This window comes from Photinus pyralis, unplaced genomic scaffold (genome assembly GCF_008802855.1).
Source record: "Photinus pyralis isolate 1611_PpyrPB1 unplaced genomic scaffold, Ppyr1.3 Ppyr1.4_LG1, whole genome shotgun sequence".
Taxonomy (NCBI): domain Eukaryota; kingdom Metazoa; phylum Arthropoda; class Insecta; order Coleoptera; family Lampyridae; genus Photinus; species Photinus pyralis.
Genome location: NW_022170249.1, coordinates 44,542,376 through 44,562,642, shown reverse-complemented (window position 1 = coordinate 44,562,642; position 20,267 = coordinate 44,542,376). Strand labels below are relative to the sequence as shown.

At 36.4% G+C, this 20,267-nt stretch overlaps 2 protein-coding genes and 1 pseudogene across 3 annotated transcripts; 2 read left to right on the top strand and 1 right to left on the bottom strand.

Moving 5' to 3' along the window:
* The first annotated feature begins 992 nt into the window (after nucleotides 1-992).
* On the top strand, nucleotides 993-4,043 carry LOC116159034 (annotated as a pseudogene).
* A 2,600-nt stretch (nucleotides 4,044-6,643) lies between these two features.
* LOC116178603 (long-chain fatty acid transport protein 4-like) lies at nucleotides 6,644-12,462 on the top strand. 2 transcript variants are annotated; one of them, XM_031498157.1, is made up of 10 exons: nucleotides 6,666-6,786; nucleotides 6,841-6,944; nucleotides 9,559-9,709; nucleotides 10,114-10,351; nucleotides 10,400-10,631; nucleotides 10,685-10,886; nucleotides 10,944-11,133; nucleotides 11,183-11,531; nucleotides 11,579-11,669; nucleotides 11,718-12,462. In XM_031498157.1, the coding sequence occupies exons 1-10, from the start codon at nucleotides 6,784-6,786 to the stop codon at nucleotides 12,027-12,029; spliced, it is 1,872 nt and encodes a 623-aa protein (XP_031354017.1). In that variant the 5' UTR covers nucleotides 6,666-6,783; the 3' UTR covers nucleotides 12,030-12,462. The 2 variants fall into 2 exon arrangements, with proteins under 2 accessions (XP_031354023.1, XP_031354017.1); XM_031498163.1 differs by lacking the exon at nucleotides 6,841-6,944 and having other exon boundaries at nucleotides 6,644-6,786.
* A 2,426-nt stretch (nucleotides 12,463-14,888) lies between these two features.
* Nucleotides 14,889-20,227, bottom strand: LOC116176034 (Bardet-Biedl syndrome 2 protein homolog). The gene is made up of 11 exons (XM_031494472.1): nucleotides 20,096-20,227; nucleotides 19,889-20,051; nucleotides 19,588-19,838; nucleotides 19,358-19,540; nucleotides 17,102-17,324; nucleotides 16,824-17,053; nucleotides 16,597-16,779; nucleotides 16,182-16,550; nucleotides 15,972-16,135; nucleotides 15,777-15,925; nucleotides 14,889-15,727 (listed from the first exon to the last, which is right to left on the bottom strand). The coding sequence occupies exons 1-11, from the start codon at nucleotides 20,219-20,221 to the stop codon at nucleotides 15,627-15,629; spliced, it is 2,142 nt and encodes a 713-aa protein (XP_031350332.1). The 5' UTR covers nucleotides 20,222-20,227; the 3' UTR covers nucleotides 14,889-15,626.
* Nucleotides 20,228-20,267: the final 40 nt, after the last annotated feature.

Genomic DNA, 20,267 nt, shown 5'->3' with positions numbered 1-20,267 from the left:
TGAATTTAAGGTAGGAATAAGGATAGAATCGGATCACCAACCGATGGAATTGAGTCTAAAAGGAGAGATAAAAGGAGGGAGGAGATATGCGAAGAGAGAGATAACAAGAGAGGGGATAGAGCAGCAATTAAAAAGAGTGAAGAAAGGGAAAGTGGTAGGGAGAGACGAGATAGAAATTTAGGCTTGTATTTTTGCCACAGGAAGAGTCAAAGAAAGCATGAGAAATCTAGTAAACAAGGTTAGGAAAGCAGGGGGTTTATCCGAAGAATTGAAGGAAAGGGGCGTATAGAATCTCTGCAATAATACTGAACGAAAGACTCGAAAGAAAAATGGAAGAGAAGAGAATGTTGGGCTTCAGAAAGTGGAGGAAAACAATCGACTACCTACCTACGTACTGGCTAAGGTCGAAAGAAGGAGAGTAGTAGCAGAAAAGATGACAAATGAGCTGCCAAAAAAGGATCTGAATGCACAAATACAACAACAGAAGGTGACGATAGAGTGCGCACGAGGAATTAGTAGTTCTAAAGACTTATAAGAGAGTGGTTACCAAAATATTGTGAGAAGAATTAAAGAACATTAAAACAATAGCGAGATTCAGATGCGGAAATAGGGAGAGAGAGGGAAAGAGAAATGGAGACAAAAAGAAGAATGAAAATGTAGAATATGCGGAGAGGAAGAAGCGGACACAGAACACATGTTATAGAACTGTCCGGAGGTGGAAATGACAGGGGAAGTAGGAGTGAGGTGCTGCTTGAGGGATGAGGAGTAATAATATAAATATGTGGATTAATGTTTCTTCATTAACTGTATCTTATGCACGAAATTATGCCTCTTTGCGTATTTCTAATATAAAAGATTAATTAAATAATAGCCTTCACCGGTGTTGATTTTTGATAAATATATTTTTGTCTCAATTACAATTAGATACTCTCCCATTACAAACGAGGTTTGTGAAGCGTAAATTCCAAATACTGATATCAGAGAGAATGATATAGATAGATGGCAGAGGTCAGAATACCCACAAAAGTCTTTGACTTTGACTTTGTGTTTGAAACGCAGTCGTCTTTTGTGCATCATTACATTTAAATACCTGCATAAAATTGAATTTGCTGTTGATTCTTCTGTTTTTATATACTTAGTCTACTCAGAAATGGTAAGTTAATTAAGTGGTTTGATCTCTACTAATTTCTGTGTAATTTCAGTGGACAATTTGGATACAAAAGATGTATTTTAAATTGAAGTGGTTGTTCTACCAGATTTATACCGTTCTGCACGTGTTTCAAAAAACCTACAGAAGAGATTTGGCGTAAGTTAAAGTCAATTTAGCTACAATTATCAACAGGTTTTACAAAATAGAACAATTACAAAGCTCTATCAATGCCTCCCAGTATACAAGAGACAATGTGAAAGGAAACCAATTTATGAAAGCTTTAGGAAAATTGTGAAAGACCACCCCCAAAAAGCAGCGTTTCTATTTGAGGACGAATGTTGGACATTCTCAGCTGTAAAGGAACTATCCAATAAAATTGCTACCTACTTCGAGGGAGAGGGTTACAAAAAAGGAGACGCAATCGCTCTGCTGTTAGGCAATTGTCCTGATTACATCTGCATATGGCTGGGCTTGTCTCAGATCGGTGTTCCTGTAGCGTTAATAAACACAAATCTGCTACATGATTCTCTGATACATTCAATAAAAATTGCAAATTGTAAGGGTGTAATATTTGGTTCTAATTCCGCTCACGGTAATTGAGGGTTTACACACGAAACGAGTTACATAATAAATTTCAGCAAACGCCGATTTAGTTAAAAAGCGATTAAATGTCAAATGCTACCAGTACAATAGAAAATCAGAAGCTACACCGATTGCTGAAAATTGCATCGATCTCAAAAATAAAATTGATACTATCTGTCCGAGTGGAAGTTTAAAGGGTCGTCACAATATCTTAGTGACAGATCCTGTTCTTTATGTTTACACTTCTGGAACAACGGGACTTCCGAAAACTGTCCCTGTTAGCCATCAAAAGTAAAAGAAAATGTTGGCCGTTTGGTATTCATGGAAATTTTTAGAATCGGCGTTTATTGCTACGGGAGAGCAATCATCTTATCTAATCTACGAAATGCAATTGTATACGTTCCGTTACCCCTGTATCACGGCGCTGGTGGAGTAATAAGTGTCGGATTTGCGCTGTTTTGGGGAGTCACCGTGGTCTTAAGGACCAAATTTCTGCGTCGAATTATTGGAAAGATTGTATTAAGTACAACTGCAATGTAAGTAACGTGGAAGTCGAAACTGCAAAAAGGATAGAGAAGGAGGGTCATAGAATTGTTACTAACTGTACTTTACTAACAGGCGGCCCAGTATATTGGAGAAATGTGTCGATATATACTGCACAATTGCCACGAGAAAATCATCCAGCATCCAGTGAAGACTATGTTTGGTAACGGTTTAAAACCTGAAGTGTGGCAAGCATTTCAGCAAAGGTACAATGTGCCGCAGATGTACGAGTTTTACGGATCAACCGAAGGAAATATAATACTGCGTAACTATTATAGGTTTGCGTTAATTTCTCCTACAACGCTCAGTTACAGTTAATTTCGACAACAAAATTGGAAGTATAGGATTCATTCCGCCATATCTGCAGAAATATTCTCCCTTTCAACTGGTCAAGTATTGCGAAGTGACTGCTGAACCAATTCGCGATAAGAATGGTTTCTGCATTAGGTCGGATGTGCATGAACCCGGTTTGGCTGTTGGGTTAATCGCTAAGGGCGGAAAAAGGAGGTCCTCTTCTCTACGTGTAGGCTACTTAGATCCTTACGAGACAGACAAAAAGATTCTGCACGGTGTGTTTGAAAGTGGCGACCAATATTTTAATTCGGGCGATGTTTTATCGTACGATGAACTCGGTTACTATTACTTTGTAGATAGATTAGGGGACACTTTTAGGTCAGTGAGAAAGGTAATTTCTATTAATCGACGTGTTTTACAGGTGGAAGGGTGAAAATGTATCGACGTATGAAGTGGAAACTATAGTAAGTAACATTATAGGATTGCAGGATGCCGTTGCTTATGGAGTTAAGGTAAAGATTGAACAATTTTGGCCACATTTTGAACCCATTATTCGTAGATCCCAGGTTGCGAAGGAAAAGGGGGAATGGTATCGGTATCACTTGATCACCGGTCCCTTAACATGGACGAATTCTTAAAAACATTGAAAGAGCGTCTCCCATCTTATGCCATACCCATATTCATACGCTTCAACTATACCTCAGCTCTCACTTCGACATTCAAATACGACAAACAACAACTGAGCAAAGACGGTTTCAACATATTCTCAACACAAGACGTTATTTTGTATCATAATTCCTCATTGGGTAGCTATGAGCGTTTAACACCAGAAATATACGAAGATATTCACAACAACAAAATTAAATTTTGATTTTTTTAATTATTTAACTTAATTTCATGTTTCTTTGTTAATGATTGTTTAAAGATCGTAGTGCAATTATACGTTATAATATAACGTAATATACGTATAATTATACGTTATAATATAATAATACGTTATAATATAAACACGCCGACTAAGGGACTGTCTAAACAATTACACCTACACTATGCACTAAAAATGAAACGGACGTTTTTACTTAGATACATACTTCAATTTTAATTATTCCCACATGAACAAACTTTCTGAACTTGCACAAATTTCCCTTATTAAAATGACCTACAAGTTTGGATTGGTAGGACCTGCAGTTGAAACGCAAACATCTTAACAAATATGAAATGCTTCTGCTCAAATACGAAAGTTAAAACCCTCGAACCACGGATGAATTGTTGCAAGTGCTTTATTTCTTACTAGCGGACCCGTCTAATTTCAATGTCTGTTTTACTTTTTCAGTATATAAACAAGTTGGCTTTTAGAGTGTATTTTGAAAAGTTTATTGCCATTAGATTTAGGAATCGGTCTTTTAAAAGAGTCATATCTGTATTTTACTTTCATTGTTTCAAAGTTTATCGATAATAAATGTAGTTAAAATTGTATTAACTTTTTGAAATTATTGCTTCTTAAACACAACCGAACCAAACATACACAATTCAAAAAAATTAAAGTAACTTACAGATCACTGGAATCGGTGTTTTTCTTTGAATTACAGATGGCAAATGGTAGGGGTTTCCTTTCCAAAAAGGCTCCCTGCAAGAAAAATTGAAAACTGGATCACTTTTGATGATAAAGTTGAACGCTTTTATGACGAGCTTTCGTACAATTCTCTCTCGCTGTATGGACATTTTCAGGATCATGTAGCTTATTTACTTCGACCGCATTCAAAACTTGCGCCAAGTTCTTGATAGTGGGCACGCTCATTTTTCCACTTATTATTAGAGATTTGTCGTAAGCAAAATAAGTGCGATTTAATCGTCTCTGCTTATTTAACGTAAACCGCTTTAAAACGGGGGTTTGTTTAATTTTTTGTAATGTTTGCACTGAGGTCACTGAAAGCGCAGTGAAAATTATAAAACTAGCTCTAAAAGTAGTGGCGCTAGCCGGCGCTAGGTCAGCAGAGCACCAAACGTAAAAATTTTACCCGAAAAGACAAAATGGTGGTGCTAGGAAAAATTGCCCCCCACCCTATTGGAGGGTGGCGCTAGCTGTAAAATTTGTGGCGCTAGGTCTGACGAACACAGCGCTTGATTTGGAAGTGATCGGACGCACTGGTGGTGCTAGCGTTAACATAGCACCCCCCGAAAGTCAAAGGCTTTTCTGCAAAATCTATAATGGCGCTAGCTGAACTCAAAGTGGCGCTAGCTAGCGCTAGCTATAGAGATTCTAGCGCAATCTATCTTTAGTTAGAAATTTGAAATGGTGGTGCTAAGTTAACGGAGCCAAATCAATATCCTCTTCTCCCTTCTTCATAGTTACTACTCTGTTCGAACTTCCTCTTGCTCACCAATTGTATTAATTATGATAACCTCCCGAAATTCACTTGTCTTCAATTGTCATTTCTTGTATTATTATCCCCCCTTATTTGTTGACCTTTTCCAGCTGCTACTTATAAGTGCTACCAACCTATCTCGTTTATTTTTCCGAACAATAATAATTTTTATAAACGAACTAAATATATTGAAAACTGTAGGAGTAGTTAAAGTCTTAGACGGACAGACGGACAGACAAAGAAAGTGACTGCAATTTCTTCGGAAAGTGCATTAAAAATGAATGTGAGGGTTATTTCACCTATGAGATATATGCTTTGCGTATTTATTTTTAATAAGTATAGGGTTAATTTGAGAAACCTAATTATGGTAATGTGCATTACATAATGCTCGTTAGTGCATCACAGATAGAGTATATCATCCCAAATAAGAGATGGATCCAACACTACGTTATTAGTTTTTTTCTCATTACAAAGGCAATTCGGATCTATCGTTTTCTTCTGGTTCTTGATGTATATTTGAATCTGATTTGCTTAAAATTATAAGTGTCAAAGGAGCATCCTGTTCTGCTCATTAGCCTTTAGACACTAAAAATTATTTTCAATGGCGTCTAGAAACCTTCGTAAATTCGGGCGTACATCAATCATCGATTAAAGTTTGAATCCTTGTTGTACATGATTCTGCGTTTATTTTGGTGTTTTGATTCCCAAGCGATATTATAATTTTTGATCAATAGTTTCGTTAAGGAACATAATTTTAAGAAAGGTTATTCAACAAGCTTGGACGCAGATAACACAATTTGTGAGAATCTCCCAAATCTTAATTATTATAATATATTATGTTTGAAGGCACATATAGGTAACGAATATTAGTCAAACGTTTATACAAATAATTTCAAGTATGGACAATTCAGACAGCAAGTAGTGAGAAGTAATTAAAGGCTTTAGGTAGGTTTTTGTTTCCGATTTTGTATTTTTTTCCAAAATTTATGATCTAGACAAAATTTGAATATCTCGAGATTTACCGTTAATTATGACATACGTGGAACTTAGACGCATAACTAAGTGCAACACGAGCCCAATTGGACCTTGAAATTTGGAAGCGGTGGTACGTACATACGCATTGAGTTGAAACCCAAATTGAAAATTCTATACCTCCTAAAAATTTACACACAACACGCAGGAGTTGAAGCACAAATCAGTACAAAACGAGCACAAATTAATGTGTCAAGATGTATTTGGGCGAACAACGTAATTCATGTACATATACGTCTGCATGGTCTATTCCTGGTACCTAAAATTTTGGGTCCAATTGGTAAAATCGCCACTTACCTTTGCCAAGAATTTAGTGTACAACTGGAAGATGGGTTTCAGAGAGTAATTACATTTTCGGTCTATTAAAGACTACGGAACATTATCTGAGCTGAGGTACCAATAAATCTTACTTAAATTAATTTACGATTTTCTTTAGTAAGTGAAATTGTTAAGTAACAATGGTAATATTAATATAATTTTATTATTTAGATGTTCCATGAACTCCAAGAATATTTTTACACCTTATATATTCTAAGCCTGAAATTTGTATAGAATTTCGAAATTTTACAGTATAAAGAGAATAGGTACCTATCAAATAGTTTCGATCGAAAATTAACTATATCGATTGATATATAGGACATCGCACTGAAGTTGGTTGTTTGTTCAATTACGATGACTCTCGAAATCTAACGAAAATTATGATCATAGATTGTCGGGTTTAAAGCAAAGTGCGCTTTACGCAATCGGTTTTTTAAGTACTTCGTTTATATCTACAATAATAGTTTCTCATGTTCAGTATCAGAGTGAAAATCAAAAATGGTATGTCTTTTTTAAAGGTTGTTGTGTGAAAGTAATTCTGTTAACCTCTTTTAGTGGCTTCTTGCTGCCGTAATTGCTATTATCACCGCCTTTATAGCTAAAAATAAACGGTACAGATGGTTGTACATTATACTAAAAACATACAAGCGCGACTTTCGGTATGTATAATAGTTGAATAAATTTACACTAATCGCGCCCATTTAATAAAGAATTCCTGCTTTTTAAAATCTCTGGCTGATTATCGATAACTCCCTGCTTGCGCATTTTTATTGAAATCATTTGCTCATCTTAAGTTATGCCATCTGAAAGAATGTTTACGGTTGCAAACAAATGAAGGTTACATTTAAACAAAAGCTTAAATTAGGAAGTTCAATATCAACTTGAAACAATTACGTTTAACGGAGGGTTCTGCTTCTGGAATTTGATAATGATAATCCATCAGATCTTATGGTGGTTTAATTATCTTTAGATGCGTATCTTAAAAGCAACCTAAGGCCTAAATTCCATCGGTTAAATAATCTATGATGACTTGCCTTGTACGATTGATAAAAAACAATTCGATAAGTGACGCTCGAATTATGTAATTCAGACTTGTTGATTAACTATTTGCAAATCATTAGAACTGCCCTTTACCATAGAATAAATAAATACAAGTTACCAAGTACCATGCAGACAGGGCCGGCTTTAGGCGTAACCCTCCGCTTACGGTGCAGACAAGGGGCACAAAAATTACTCAAATTTAATAACTGCCGAATCACGGATATAAATCTCCGTGCATGGGATTTTCTAGTTTTAAGACCAAACGATTACGCATTACCACGATATAAGATCAATTGAAAAACTTCTAATATCATTTAGAGACACTAGGGTTGTTCTTGTTAGTCAAGCCTGCCAAAGATATGGGAGAATTGTATCTTCCTGTTGAGATGCATAAAAGTCATCTAAAAGAATTAGACGACCTTTCTACGAGGACACGGATGAAGCATCTACCGATCCCGAAGAAATTTACAAAAACAAATACGCACCTTATTCAGCCTTTAGCGCGACAGAGGCGCAAATTTTAGGGCTTGCTTACACGTAACTTTTGCCTTGAACCGGCCCTGTATGCAGATGCAAACCGTTCGAGATTATCGAATCCCAGTAACTTACAATTATTTACAAATTTATCTCTAAATTTACATACGTCTGGTTTCACAAGCAATGATTAAATTAAGATATACGAGAGCAGAGCAGAGAGAGCAGTATTCACAGCATGACCACAGAATAAAGAGTATGAATGTTTCTTTATTCTGTGGTATGACTATGAAAGCAACGACGTAGACTAACACTAAAATTTTATTTTTCAATATAGTTCTCCCCCGCATGAATGCATTTATGCATCGCTTCAACAATAATTATTACCCTAAAAAAATATTTTGATTTGTTTTTATAATGTTCTTCGTCATTGAAATGGCGCCTCAGTCTCAATTTCCGAAACTGGTCATAGTCACTTGTGACCATATTTTGACTATACAGAGGGTGATCGATTTGTTCAAAGCCGCTATCTTCGCTCACTGCAGACTGCAGTAATGTGTACTGCAGCAAACGCGAGTTTTCCATTGTAAGAAAACCAATTGTCGTGTTGTGAAAGTTTTGGCTGGCTACGGTCTCAGGATCTATATTAGGACGGGAATTTTTGGCGCTACCTTCATATCAATGATTCAAAATATTACGTTGGCTAGCTAGCTACCTTATTTATATTTAATACTAGCAGATCCCGCCAACTTCACACCGTCTATGAGTCAATGCTTTCTTTGATACATACGCTCGGTTTCGGTGGCTACGCCGCCTCACCTCGCACAGCTGACGTACTGTATACTCACATAGCATATTTGAGGCACGCTGAAAACTTGTCCAATGCTTTTCCAATCATACCCAAACACAGATTTGCAAACCCACTAAATGATCTGGCTTATTGACTTTTTCGCTCTTTAAATATTAAATTTAAAGGTGTAAAAATTTCGAAGTGCCTCAAGAACATTAAACATATAAGGGTTGATTTAGCCCCGCTATTCCTCAGTCAGGTCTGCAATGTGTATGGGTATTATTGGAGAAGTTTTCAACGTACCTCAAATACCTACCCAAAATGTCTACCAGCTCTCCTACTATATACCTTACGACCTATTCTCATACTTACCCATAAAATTATCCAAACAAATTTCATGAAAATAGTGACGAGAAAGTGATTTTTTTTTACTTTTTTGTATCTGTTCAAATAACTACAGAAAAAATGAAAACAAAATTGGCACAATATCAAGTTTTTTCTTGACTAACGTGCTAGAGCTATAAGCTATAAACAGAAATTGTCAAATTCGGTTTTTCTAGAATAACTTCGAAAGTGATCGGAATTTTCTAGTTTTCTTTACAACATGCGAATGACTCTTTAATTGCGCATCTTTTCCCTAAGTTGACCGACCCTCTTTGTATTTCCTAGATCCCGATGATAGACATCCTTGAGGACACAATGTATATTATTAGAAAGATTGTGATATTGTGAAGTATAAGTAGCAATTCTTTCGGTTAATGAATTCTTCAAGCTCTTATGATTCCATAATGTAATGACAATTTGAAATTCGTGTGTTGGGGGAAATGGAAATCTTGCAATTTAAAAATGTTTTCTCACAAAACGGTTTTTACTGCAAATCTGACAACAGCCTTTAGCATTTTTTTGGTAAAAATACTGACACATAGTAATGGATTATTTATAAATTTTACATTTGTTTCGGTTTACAGGGTCGCAATTGCGTTCGCAAAACTTAGAATAAAGTTATGGTGGTGGGGAAAGATGCAGACCTCGGTTCCGGAACGTTGGGCAACAATTGTAAAACGACATCCCAATAAAGTGGCATTCCAATTTGAAGGTTCTAGTTTAACATTTTTACAGGTATGTCTACGCTCGTTCCTCTCTATTGTAGGTAATAACTAATAATAGTAATAGGCCCTTGAAGATGTAGGTACGGCGTGGTAATTTTCAAATAATTGATACATAACGTTTGGATACAAATGTTGTAGGCAAGGGATAATTGAGGTACTAACAATCTAGAACACGACAGTTTCGACAGCCAAACTGTCATCATCACATCTTTATGGGTCTATTCTGAATTCTGAATATCACACTTAAGGCCGCCGGTTGCCTGATCCTGATGTTAGAAAACACGATTGGTTAATGCATATAAAGTCAATCAAATGCAAAATCCCTTGCTAACACCGCATTAACTTTTTCTCTGCAACTGGACCTTAGAGTAACTACATTTACATTACCATTAGTTAATGCGTTCATATTTTTAGGTCGATGAATTTTCTAATCAAATCGCCAATTATTTTAAGTCGGAGGGTTTCACCAAAGGTGATAACATAGCGCTATTACTAGAAAATTCCCACGAATATCCATGCATATGGTTGGGTCTTACCAAAATAGGTGTTGTTACCGCTTTAATTAACACGAACCTTGTTAATGATCCGCTTAATCACTCCATCAATGTATCTAATTGTAAGGCAATTATTTTCGGATCGAATCATAGCAACGGTAAGTGAAATTTTCGGTAAAGAAAAGTTGAGCAGATTGTTCTTTCAGCTATTAAACAGATCCAGTCTAAGTTAGTATCTGTGAAAAAATATCAGTTTCATGAAAACGTTGGTAAAGAAGAGGACATTGTGAAAGATTGTGTAGACTTACGAAAAGCATTGTCAACTGTAACCACTAAATCGCCTGGAACTGTCCAGGTGTCTGTAAAAGATCCATTCCTTTATATTTACACCTCGGGAACAACAGGTCTTCCAAAAGCAGCTGTTATTTCGCACGTACGGTTAGTGCATTAACTCCATCTTGATTATGGTGTAACTAATTCGTGCTTCACAGATTTATGTTTATGGCAACCGCCTTCAACTACATGTCAAAAATGCGGTCAGAAGATACCATTTATAACCCGCTTCCACTTTACCATTCCGCTGGTGGTATGATAGGTATGGGACAAACAGTACTCCATGGACTTTCGGTGGCTATTCGTAAAAAATTTTCGGCGTCTAACTACTGGAGTGACTGTGCTAAGTATAATTGCACCGTACGCACTTTTCCACAATAAACAAAGACGGAAATTGATAACTCCAATTTTGTGTAGGTAGCGCAGTACGTTGGTGAAATGTGTAGATATATCCTAGCGACACCTAGAAAGGAACCAGTTAAGCATTCTGTTCGTGCCATTTTCGGAAACGGACTAAAAGCGCAAATATGGACAGAGTTCGTAAATACCTTTGAAATTAAAGAGGTGTTTGAATTTTATGGTGCGACTGAAGGAATTTCCAATATCAGTAAAGAACTTTTCTCTCCCTATCCATAGGATAATATTAATATTTGTAGTAAACGTGGATAACACGCCCGGGTGCGTAGGTTTTGTACCGAGGTATGCGGGTCCTATCTACCCTATGACTTTATTAAAGTGTGATCAGGAAACTGGAGAACCACTTCGAAATAGTGATGGTTTTTGTATGGAATGCGGAATTAACGAACCGGGTTTGGTCATTTCTAAAATTAATCAAAGAGATCCTTGTCAGGAATTTAAAGGATATGCCGATAAAAAGGCAACAAATAAAAAAATTTTGCAGAATGTTTTTAAGAAGGGAGACGCTTATTTTAATTCGGGTGATATTTTGGAACGCGACGAACTTGGCAACTACTTTTTTAAGGATAGAACTGGAGATACATTCAGGTAAGAATTTTCCTGCTTTTGAATTTTTGACTCACTTCAATTTACAGATGGAAAGGGGAAAATGTATCTACGTCAGAGGTCGAGGGTATTATCAGTAATATACTTCAGTTAAACGATGCCGTTGTCTACGGTGTTGAGGTAATTTAATTTCAATTAAGCTCTGATTTCCATCGCTCAACATTCCAGATACCAAACACTGAAGGAAGGGCGGGTATGGCAGCCGTTGTGGATACTAATGATAGTTTAAATTTGGAAGTATTAAGCAATGGACTGAGAAACAATTTACCTACGTACTCAATACCGATATTCCTGCGCGTGCTAAAAGAAGTGCCATTAACTGGCACATACAAATTGAAGAAGATTGATTTGCAGCGTGATGGCTACGACATCAAAAAGATCAGTGATCAGATTTATTTTTACAATGCAAAACTTAGAAAATATGAAGAACTGACGAAAGACTTAATGGATAAAATAAGAGATGGCCGCGTTAGTGTATAAAATATTGAATAGTTTTAATTATCATAAACTGAGAAGTACCTGTAAGACATCATTTTGCGAATGAAAAATACCAAATGGTTGTGAAAAAACGACGCTTATTTCCCAATGTCGTTATAGCCCTATGATATGACGTAATTTTATGTACAGTACTTGCATATTGCAGGTGCGCTTTATAAAAAAGGTTAGCTGTCGATGACATTCCCGTAGGTGAAATTTCAAAAAAAAAATATTTTTCATTCGCAGTAGACATTGCCATTCCTACTTAATTTATACCTAATTGATCATGCCAAATATTTTGTAAAATTTGAACTTGTGACCGTTTGCACATTTCAGCAAAGGGGCATTAGGAAATTGCAACTGAAAGACTTGACAATTATTTATATTATAAAAAAATGTGTTGTAATATTTGTTTTAATATAACATTTCAAAACTGCACAGTCTTTGAAGTAACTGCTATGCATATACAGTAATACAGTCAAAAATTGTCGTGTTATTCCCTTAATTCATGTAATGAGATATAACAAAACAAATCAACAAAAAGGAATCGGAGAAATACCATCTGAATTATGATATATTATGGTAGACACTTGACAGTACTCGTACTTATATAGTACATTGTCGCAATTCGTAATTGAGTTCATAGGGTGCATATAGGAAAAAATTGGTAGCTATCCATCTTATAACGACTCAAAACGGAGTGATATTGACTAAGTGGATTTATAAAGACACTAAACCTTCCCCATACTTCTTTTAATTATTTCAGGTTTTAGATTCAAGGCATTAGGTGACAGCGACTATAGTTTCGACCCGAAGGTCATTATCAAATTATAATATTTCAGCTTGATAATGACCTTCGGGTCGAAACTATAGTCGCTGTCACCTAATGCCTTGAATCTAAAACCTGAAATAATTAAAAGAAGTATGGGGAAGGTTTAGTGTCTTTATAAATCCACTTAGTGCATATAGGAAACAGAAATTACATTTTCAGGAACTACTATACTATATTTAATCAGGACATATTCGCCGTGGTAATTCGCGTTGAAAAACTCGAACTCCACCCTATTAATTAGCTCCCTGGAATCTTCGTCACCTAAAAAATCGTTCGTAAATATTCACCCACAGTAAAATCCGGTTATGAGAAATTCACTCACGTGGATTCGGTGGTGCTCGTGACAAAAATCCATAAAATGAATTTTTTTCGCTTTGAATTTTATTTAACAATGTAGCAGAACATCTAAATGTTCTACTGTAATACTAAGGTACTGCCTTCCCTTACCACCGCAACGTCCGCAACTAAAAGAAATTGAGCTTAGTCTAAATTATGCAAACGACATGTGCAGAAAGAGTGCATTTGCGGAAAAAGTGCATATGTAAAGAGTGTATTTTGCATTATCTGTGCTCTATAACATTAAAAGTTCAAGACGCAGTTCGATACTGGTCGTCGAGAGTTGGTATCTTACGACAGGTTTGTAACCCATCTAGATCCATAGCTAAAGGGTGGGGAAGAAGAGCCGGGTAGTTGGTAGAAAACAATTTCTCTCGTTGAGAGTAGCACCATTGACGATAGAATTACCTCTCCCCTTTCCAATTCATAACATGGGGGGAAGCATCGGTTTTTAGTTCTGTTCTTCTTTATCAAAACCATTTTTACCTTTTTCGCGAAGAAATTTTTAAATGGCGGATAGAATGGGGAGAATATTCCTGGGGCAAATGGTTCAGGAGCGAATTTACCACACACGATTTCGTCACATTTCATAATGCATTTGCAGTTTTGTTACACACTGTACAAAATGTAAACCCCTTTCTAATCCGCTGCTGACCTTCAGTTTCCAAACGAGGCTCTCACACACACAAATCTCGGCACACAAAATTTACACTACGAATTGTACTAAAAATCGAAACATGTAGTAACCCAATTTCAAATGTCATTATTCATGGGAAAGGTTTAGAGTTCTTTACTATCCAATTGGCCATAACTGTAATAACGAGAAATCTACGTTTTATAGTTACCATATCATTTTAGTCAGCTAACCAATCAAACAGTTTGTTTATTTTAAAGAACAGGAAATAAAAGTAGATAAATAAAGTATTGGCTCTTGAAAACAAACACTTTCTTTGTTTCCTACTTTGATTATAAAATACACTATATTCAAAGGTTTCCTAGAAGGTTTCAACACGTATTTCGGTTTCCTGTTTCAGGATCCGAGCACATTTTGTTTCCCGAAATTAGACCATCGTATAGTACCTATCATATTCTTTACAATATATGCTAGTTTTGAGGCAAATTGCTGAGAAAAGCTTCCTTGAAAGTCAAGTTGATATTTTTTAAGGAGATGCGGACACATTTCCGACTTGTCAGTTTTTCCTTGAACAAAATTCTATTGGGTGTCCCACCGCGGGCGGATTTTCCTTGACTACAAATCCTTAGGGCGCGAATTTTCCTGTAGCAATTCTTCTAAGAATAAATCTTCTGGAAGAAATTCTTTGTCAAATAATAATTACTTCTGAAAAAAATTATTCTTACTTAGTCTACACAAAGAGTATATAACGTTACTCTTTGATCTACCTTATATTATCCATAAGACAACTAAGTCAAAGGTAATATACGTACAGATAAATGGCATTGTACCGTGTAACATTCCCAATCCAGCCCCGAGGACTGCGCAACAAAACTTTCCCATTCAAACTGTGGGAAAGGGAGCCCTATTGCACATGATCTGGAAAAAGCTACGTAACCTGAGTAACGCAAATAATAGGGCCACTTACTTTTACTACGTTGTTTTAAAAAGTCACTGCAAGATTAATGTGCTGCTGCTGCAGAGTGATGATCACCTGACGTACGTACCTGCATAAGTAAAATGCGAGTAAAATGATTGTTTGCGCGGAAATTTACTCGAAATAAATTACATCGCAAGAATAAACTTTAAAAATGATAGTTCGCCAAGTAAAAATAGCTGTGAAAGTAGGACCTAATAAATGTAAAGCTTTAAGGAAAATTAGGGGGAAGTCATAAAATCGTCCATTATTAATAAACTTATGTTAATTATTTTTTTAGTTTTATTTATCATTATTTTGTGTTATTCAACATTTATTTAAAGTTAAATAACGTTACAGCATAATTTTCCGAGGCTGAATTCATCCATCTTCTCTTAAGTTTGACAGTGCGTGACGACACGCTCTGAATATGAAACCAGTCTGACAGAACCACACTGATTTTACTATAGGAAAAAAATTGTCTAGGAATATGGATACCAAATTGTTTTCCAATCGTTTCACCAGTTTAGCCAGAAATGAGAGTACATACGGACCGACATCATCGAGATTTTGTTTAATTCGGCTTCCTGGTGCTTCAAAACTCGTATTTCCGTAACAAAAAGTGGGGGGTCATTTTTTACCCCAATACAATACCTCCCTTACTAATGTGCGGGTGGTAAAAAAACATCAGCATTACACTGATACCGATAATCGATCTGTAGTAACACAACAATTTTCTGGAATCACTCTGAACAAAAACCTTGTGTTTATTATGAAATGATGTGGTACGATGAATGGCACGCGATGGGTAGGTAGTTTTCTAAAACTGATTATAAGGTATCTTTAAGGTTCCCCATTTTGAATAACTTTAATTAACATCTCTATATTGTTATTTTTTATCGCTGTCCTACAATGTCCAATCATGTTTGCTGCATTTGGCCCAACTACAAAGGAGAACATTTTAATTTCATCACCTAAAAACACTCATACCACCTCTCAATCTTGAAGCCTTTTGTATAATAGAATTGATTGACTTCATGGATTCGCGCCCTTCTGTGTAATTTGACAATCGAATGTTATACCCGTTGATCAATTCCTTGTTGATGATGTTAAGCTCGTCGTAGTACTTACACATCTCATCCCTAAAACTAGAATTTAATAATCGAGCGAAGGTACGAATAAACTTACAAAGCATTGATACGACTATCTTCAGCCCGTACAACTAAGTTACGAATTTGCCCCAACTTGTCGGCAATATCAGTACCTAAACGTAGCCGAGAATCTTGAATTTCCGATAACACCTCCATTAAAGTAATTAACTTTTTTTCTTCTTCCGGAAAACACGCTTTAGACTGAAACCGCTCTGTAATTCCAGAATGAAGTCTACCGTCCCCTTACCTGAAGCAATTCAAACTTGCAAAAACACGCCAATGATTGGATCAAATCAGCTGCCAACAGCAAGTTGGGGGTATAGAAAACCGTTTTTCCGCTTCCGTCAAAATGCAAAATCAAATCGGTAGAGTCTCGCAGAGACTTGAGATAAATTTCTAAATACGATCCGCACTCGTATTCAATATCGGTGGGTAACAAGAAATTTTGGTTCACCCATATGCAAATCCTCTGAAGTCGTTCGTTTATTTTAAACTCCACGTAACTATCGGTGTTCTTTTCTTTTCCCTCCTTTAGGGCGTACATTGAAAAGCGAGGAAGCTGGCGGGTCAATTCAAAGACGTGGTACTGAAGGCTGTTGGTGTAACCGACGAAAGCCTAAGCTCTGATTAATGGAATACTGACATTGATTTAAACCACTTACCTTGATATGAATGTCAATTGGTATATCTTTTGGTAAAATCAACGGTACTGACAGATTTGATCCCAGTTTGGTACGTGGTGGATGCACAATATTCGTTTCGCCCTTAAATATACCCTCCGCAAAAATCACCACGGCTCTGATTATGGTATCGTTGTTCGTTGAAATGAAAATTTCGACATGTGGCTGAAGTACGATACTTTAATAGTTACCCTAAGCGTAAAGTTTACCTTGGATGATTCTTCATTGGTAGCAATACCAATCTGTAGACGGGTGGATGCCGGAATAACCCCCATATCCTCGTTGCCCTTACTTGATTCTTCATTATATTTGGTGTTATTCTCATACTGCTTTAACTCCAATATCAGCTGTTGTTTCTGCGACAGTAGCTCTCTAACGGTTTCTTGTTCAGATACGGATCCAGTTTCGGTCAAACATTTGGTTGTTGTATATCCCCGTACTAAATTTTAGATTTCTTTGCTAACATATAATAATATTGAAAGCGTACCTTCTCCTTCAACAGTCAAGCAGATAACATCAGTTTTTCCGATGGATCGATAATCGGCATCGACTATGCCGGCAATACTATGTTTAAGTGAATCTTTGAACAACACTTCTCCGGTTTTAATTGATCTGCAATCTATTTTACCATTTGACCAGCCTGTGATTAGTTGAGCGGTCCCTTGTCCAAGTAAGTCGTAGTGGCGCATAGAAATTGCAAAATTTTTCGACTGAAAATTCATTGCGGTATATATTTATAATATATTATATATTTAAGGGGGCTTAAGTTCCTAAGGGGCATTGGGTACACCAAGGAACTAAATAAAGTACACACTTTAATCCGAGGGACCTGTGACATACCTATACGCTATTTTTTGTACTTCGAAAATTATCGACAACAATTTAACAGGTAAAGTGCACATTTGAAAGGAAGAATTTTATGTGATTGTAGGATCAAGATACAAATGCTGAAATGCAGATACAAATAAACGTCATCAAAGATTTATTAGCATGCCTTAAAGAAAACCAGAAAATTCTGATTACTTTCAAAGATGTGCCAACGAAACCGAAACTTTCAGATTTCGTTTTCGCGTGTAACGCGGATCCAGAAAACCGGTAGAGCAGTGTGACCCATTTTCAATAGGCGTGTGAGATATGGCACGCAACGCAGGTCAACTGTGCAAAGTTTGAACCGAATCGGTCCAAGCGATTGTTCGTAGAGAGACAAACAGACACAATCGATTCTCCTAAAAAGCTTGCAAACTTAGAGATAGTTCCTACAACTTTTATGGCTCCAAAATCATATTCAAAAAACGCGATCCGAAGGTTCTTGCACATGTTTTCTTTCTACCAATTGACTTATCATTATATATAATCGCCACATTAATTATTTTGATTGTAACATATTATACCAATTCAAGTTCAGAGACATTCTAAAAATTGTAGCTGTAAATGAAAAAGTAGTAATAAAGCCGTCAAGTATTGTCTTCATAATTTTTTATATGAGTTCTTAAACGGGCTGTTGTAAGACAAAAGTTCAACCTCATATTGAAAACCTTGATTGAATAATTTTTGAATCCTAACCAACCAGACTTCCTTATTTAGTCCCGATTAATTTTTTAGATAACATACAGTGAGCGGCTAAAATATGGAACAAATTCATTTAAAATTCTGTGTTTGGGTTTAAAAAATACACACGTCTAACATAATTTTTTCTTGCGCATTTTTTGCACTGAAGAGAAAATATACACGGTGCGTCTTAAAAGTGGATTTTGGTACCAAACTTATTCTTGTATTTTTTAAAAGCCATTTTCTAATTCTGTGTCAAATTCTACGAATAATCGAAAATGGATTTAAAAAAATACTGTTTAACCGTTAAAAATACTCAAGTTTGGTATCAAAATCCACTTTTTGACTTACCGTGTATATTTTCTCTTTAGTGCAAAAAATGCACAAGAAAAATTATGATAGACGTGTGGGAACATTTTTTTAAAAACCCATCACCTGGTTTTTAAAGGAATTTGTTCCATATTTTAGCCGCTCACTGTATATACCAACATTTGGAAAGGAACCTAGAGGAAATCCTGGTTTTTAAAGGAATTTGTTCCATATTTTAGCCGCTCAGTGTATGTATCCCACATTTGGAGAGGAACCGCCGTTAGAGAAATGTAAGTACAATGAATCCGAAATAAGTGGAGAAGTGTTCATTTCCACCATAACTAGGTACTTTACTCATTTGGAAAATTGCGCTAAAAATTACCTACTGTCCCGTAGCGTTAAAGGGCGAAGAAATTAATGAGCGAGTTATTAATACCGTATGCCCCCTATAAACCTAAAATGTGAGGGGGGTGGGTGAGTTTTGGCGTTCTCAACCCAAACATTGAATCCGTACGATTTTCAAAAATTCGTTTTGAACTTAATTTTGGCTTGGTTTTAGTACATAATAATCACGCATCGCGAATCATAAATCAAATTTGAAACGTTTTATTTACGATAGATAATAGCAGATAGGTATGTACATTAGGCCGAACTCGTGATATTTTGGACAACGCGCCATCGAAATAAATAGTTCAATTGACCTCCTTGTAAAATGTTATAATTTATTATACACAAAAAATAACATAAATCGCAATTATAAATTTACAAACGTGCCTTAATAATTTTGCTGTTGACCTAAATTTTCTAATCTTTGCAGATAATTTATGATTCAGATGCGCAAATTTACCAACTTTTATCGAAATCGACGTATTAAATTTGAAATTACCTTCACTCGCCACAGCCTCACTTCCTGTTCGTAAACACCAACCGTTCCGTTTGAAACCGAATACGCGAATCTACTTTCCGGTAAGCTCGCCAACCCAGTTACTACTTCCGTTTCGACGTTCTCGCTGGTTACCTTGTCTCCTTTGTAAACGCGTATTGTATAGTCTTCCGAACTAACAATCAACTGTAAGATTGTGTAAGTTCCTGTCAAGTTCTACTGGCAGTTCTCACCTCGTTAACGCCACTTTTGTAGAAATCCACTAAAGCGATACTGGTAACAACATCGCCGACGGCGGTCCAAAAGACCTCTTCTCCTTCGTGGTTTAACCCATGCACACTTGAGTTCCCTCCAATGAATACAATAGCGCTCTTAGAGTCTCCGAAGTGCCCAATTGCCATTGCTTTGACACCATCCGTGCACTCTTTGTAAAACACGTCGCGATTATCGTGCACGTGGTAGGCCAAAACATGGGTTGGGGTTCCTAGTTTGCGTGTCCATTAATCTATTATTATTCTCTAAAGTTTAAAATACCTATAATCAGAACATCTTTATCTTCATTTGGCAGGAACTTTCCAGCAACCAAAGCGCTTAAAGCTTGATTTACACTTAATGTTGCAATTTCCCGATTGGACTCTGACCATACAACTCTACCGGAAACAGATGAAGATCGCCTGTGTGGACTGTGGATTAACACCTAAAAATATGTGCCTTTCTCTATTGATATCGCGCAATCTTTACCTTATCCGCAGTAGTCGCTGCAGTCAAGCATGGATGGGTCCCATCGTACTTACCAATTGTAACCAAGCCGGGCACAATTTTATAATTTAATTCAAGCGTAAATACGGGGCGAATAATTTTATCCATTTTGAGTGAAACAGGTTATGTTTGTATACGCCGCCGTCACCAAGGC

Bases quoted from the DNA above. Each gene is read 5' to 3' on its own strand.
- LOC116176034 (XM_031494472.1), bottom strand. From the start codon at position 20,221: ATGGATAAAATTATTCGCCCCGTATTTACGCTTGAATTAAATTATAAA. The intron at 20,052-20,095 runs GTAAAGATTGCG...ACATATTTTTAG, and splicing joins CAGCGACTACTGCGGATAAG to GTGTTAATCCACAGTCCACA. The intron at 17,054-17,101 runs GTACGCTTTCAA...TCTAAAATTTAG, and splicing joins CTTGACTGTTGAAGGAGAAG to TACGGGGATATACAACAACC.
- LOC116178603 (XM_031498157.1), top strand. The intron at 9,710-10,113 runs GTATGTCTACGC...TCATATTTTTAG, and splicing joins CTAGTTTAACATTTTTACAG to GTCGATGAATTTTCTAATCA. The intron at 10,887-10,943 runs GTACGCACTTTT...AATTTTGTGTAG, and splicing joins GTGCTAAGTATAATTGCACC to GTAGCGCAGTACGTTGGTGA.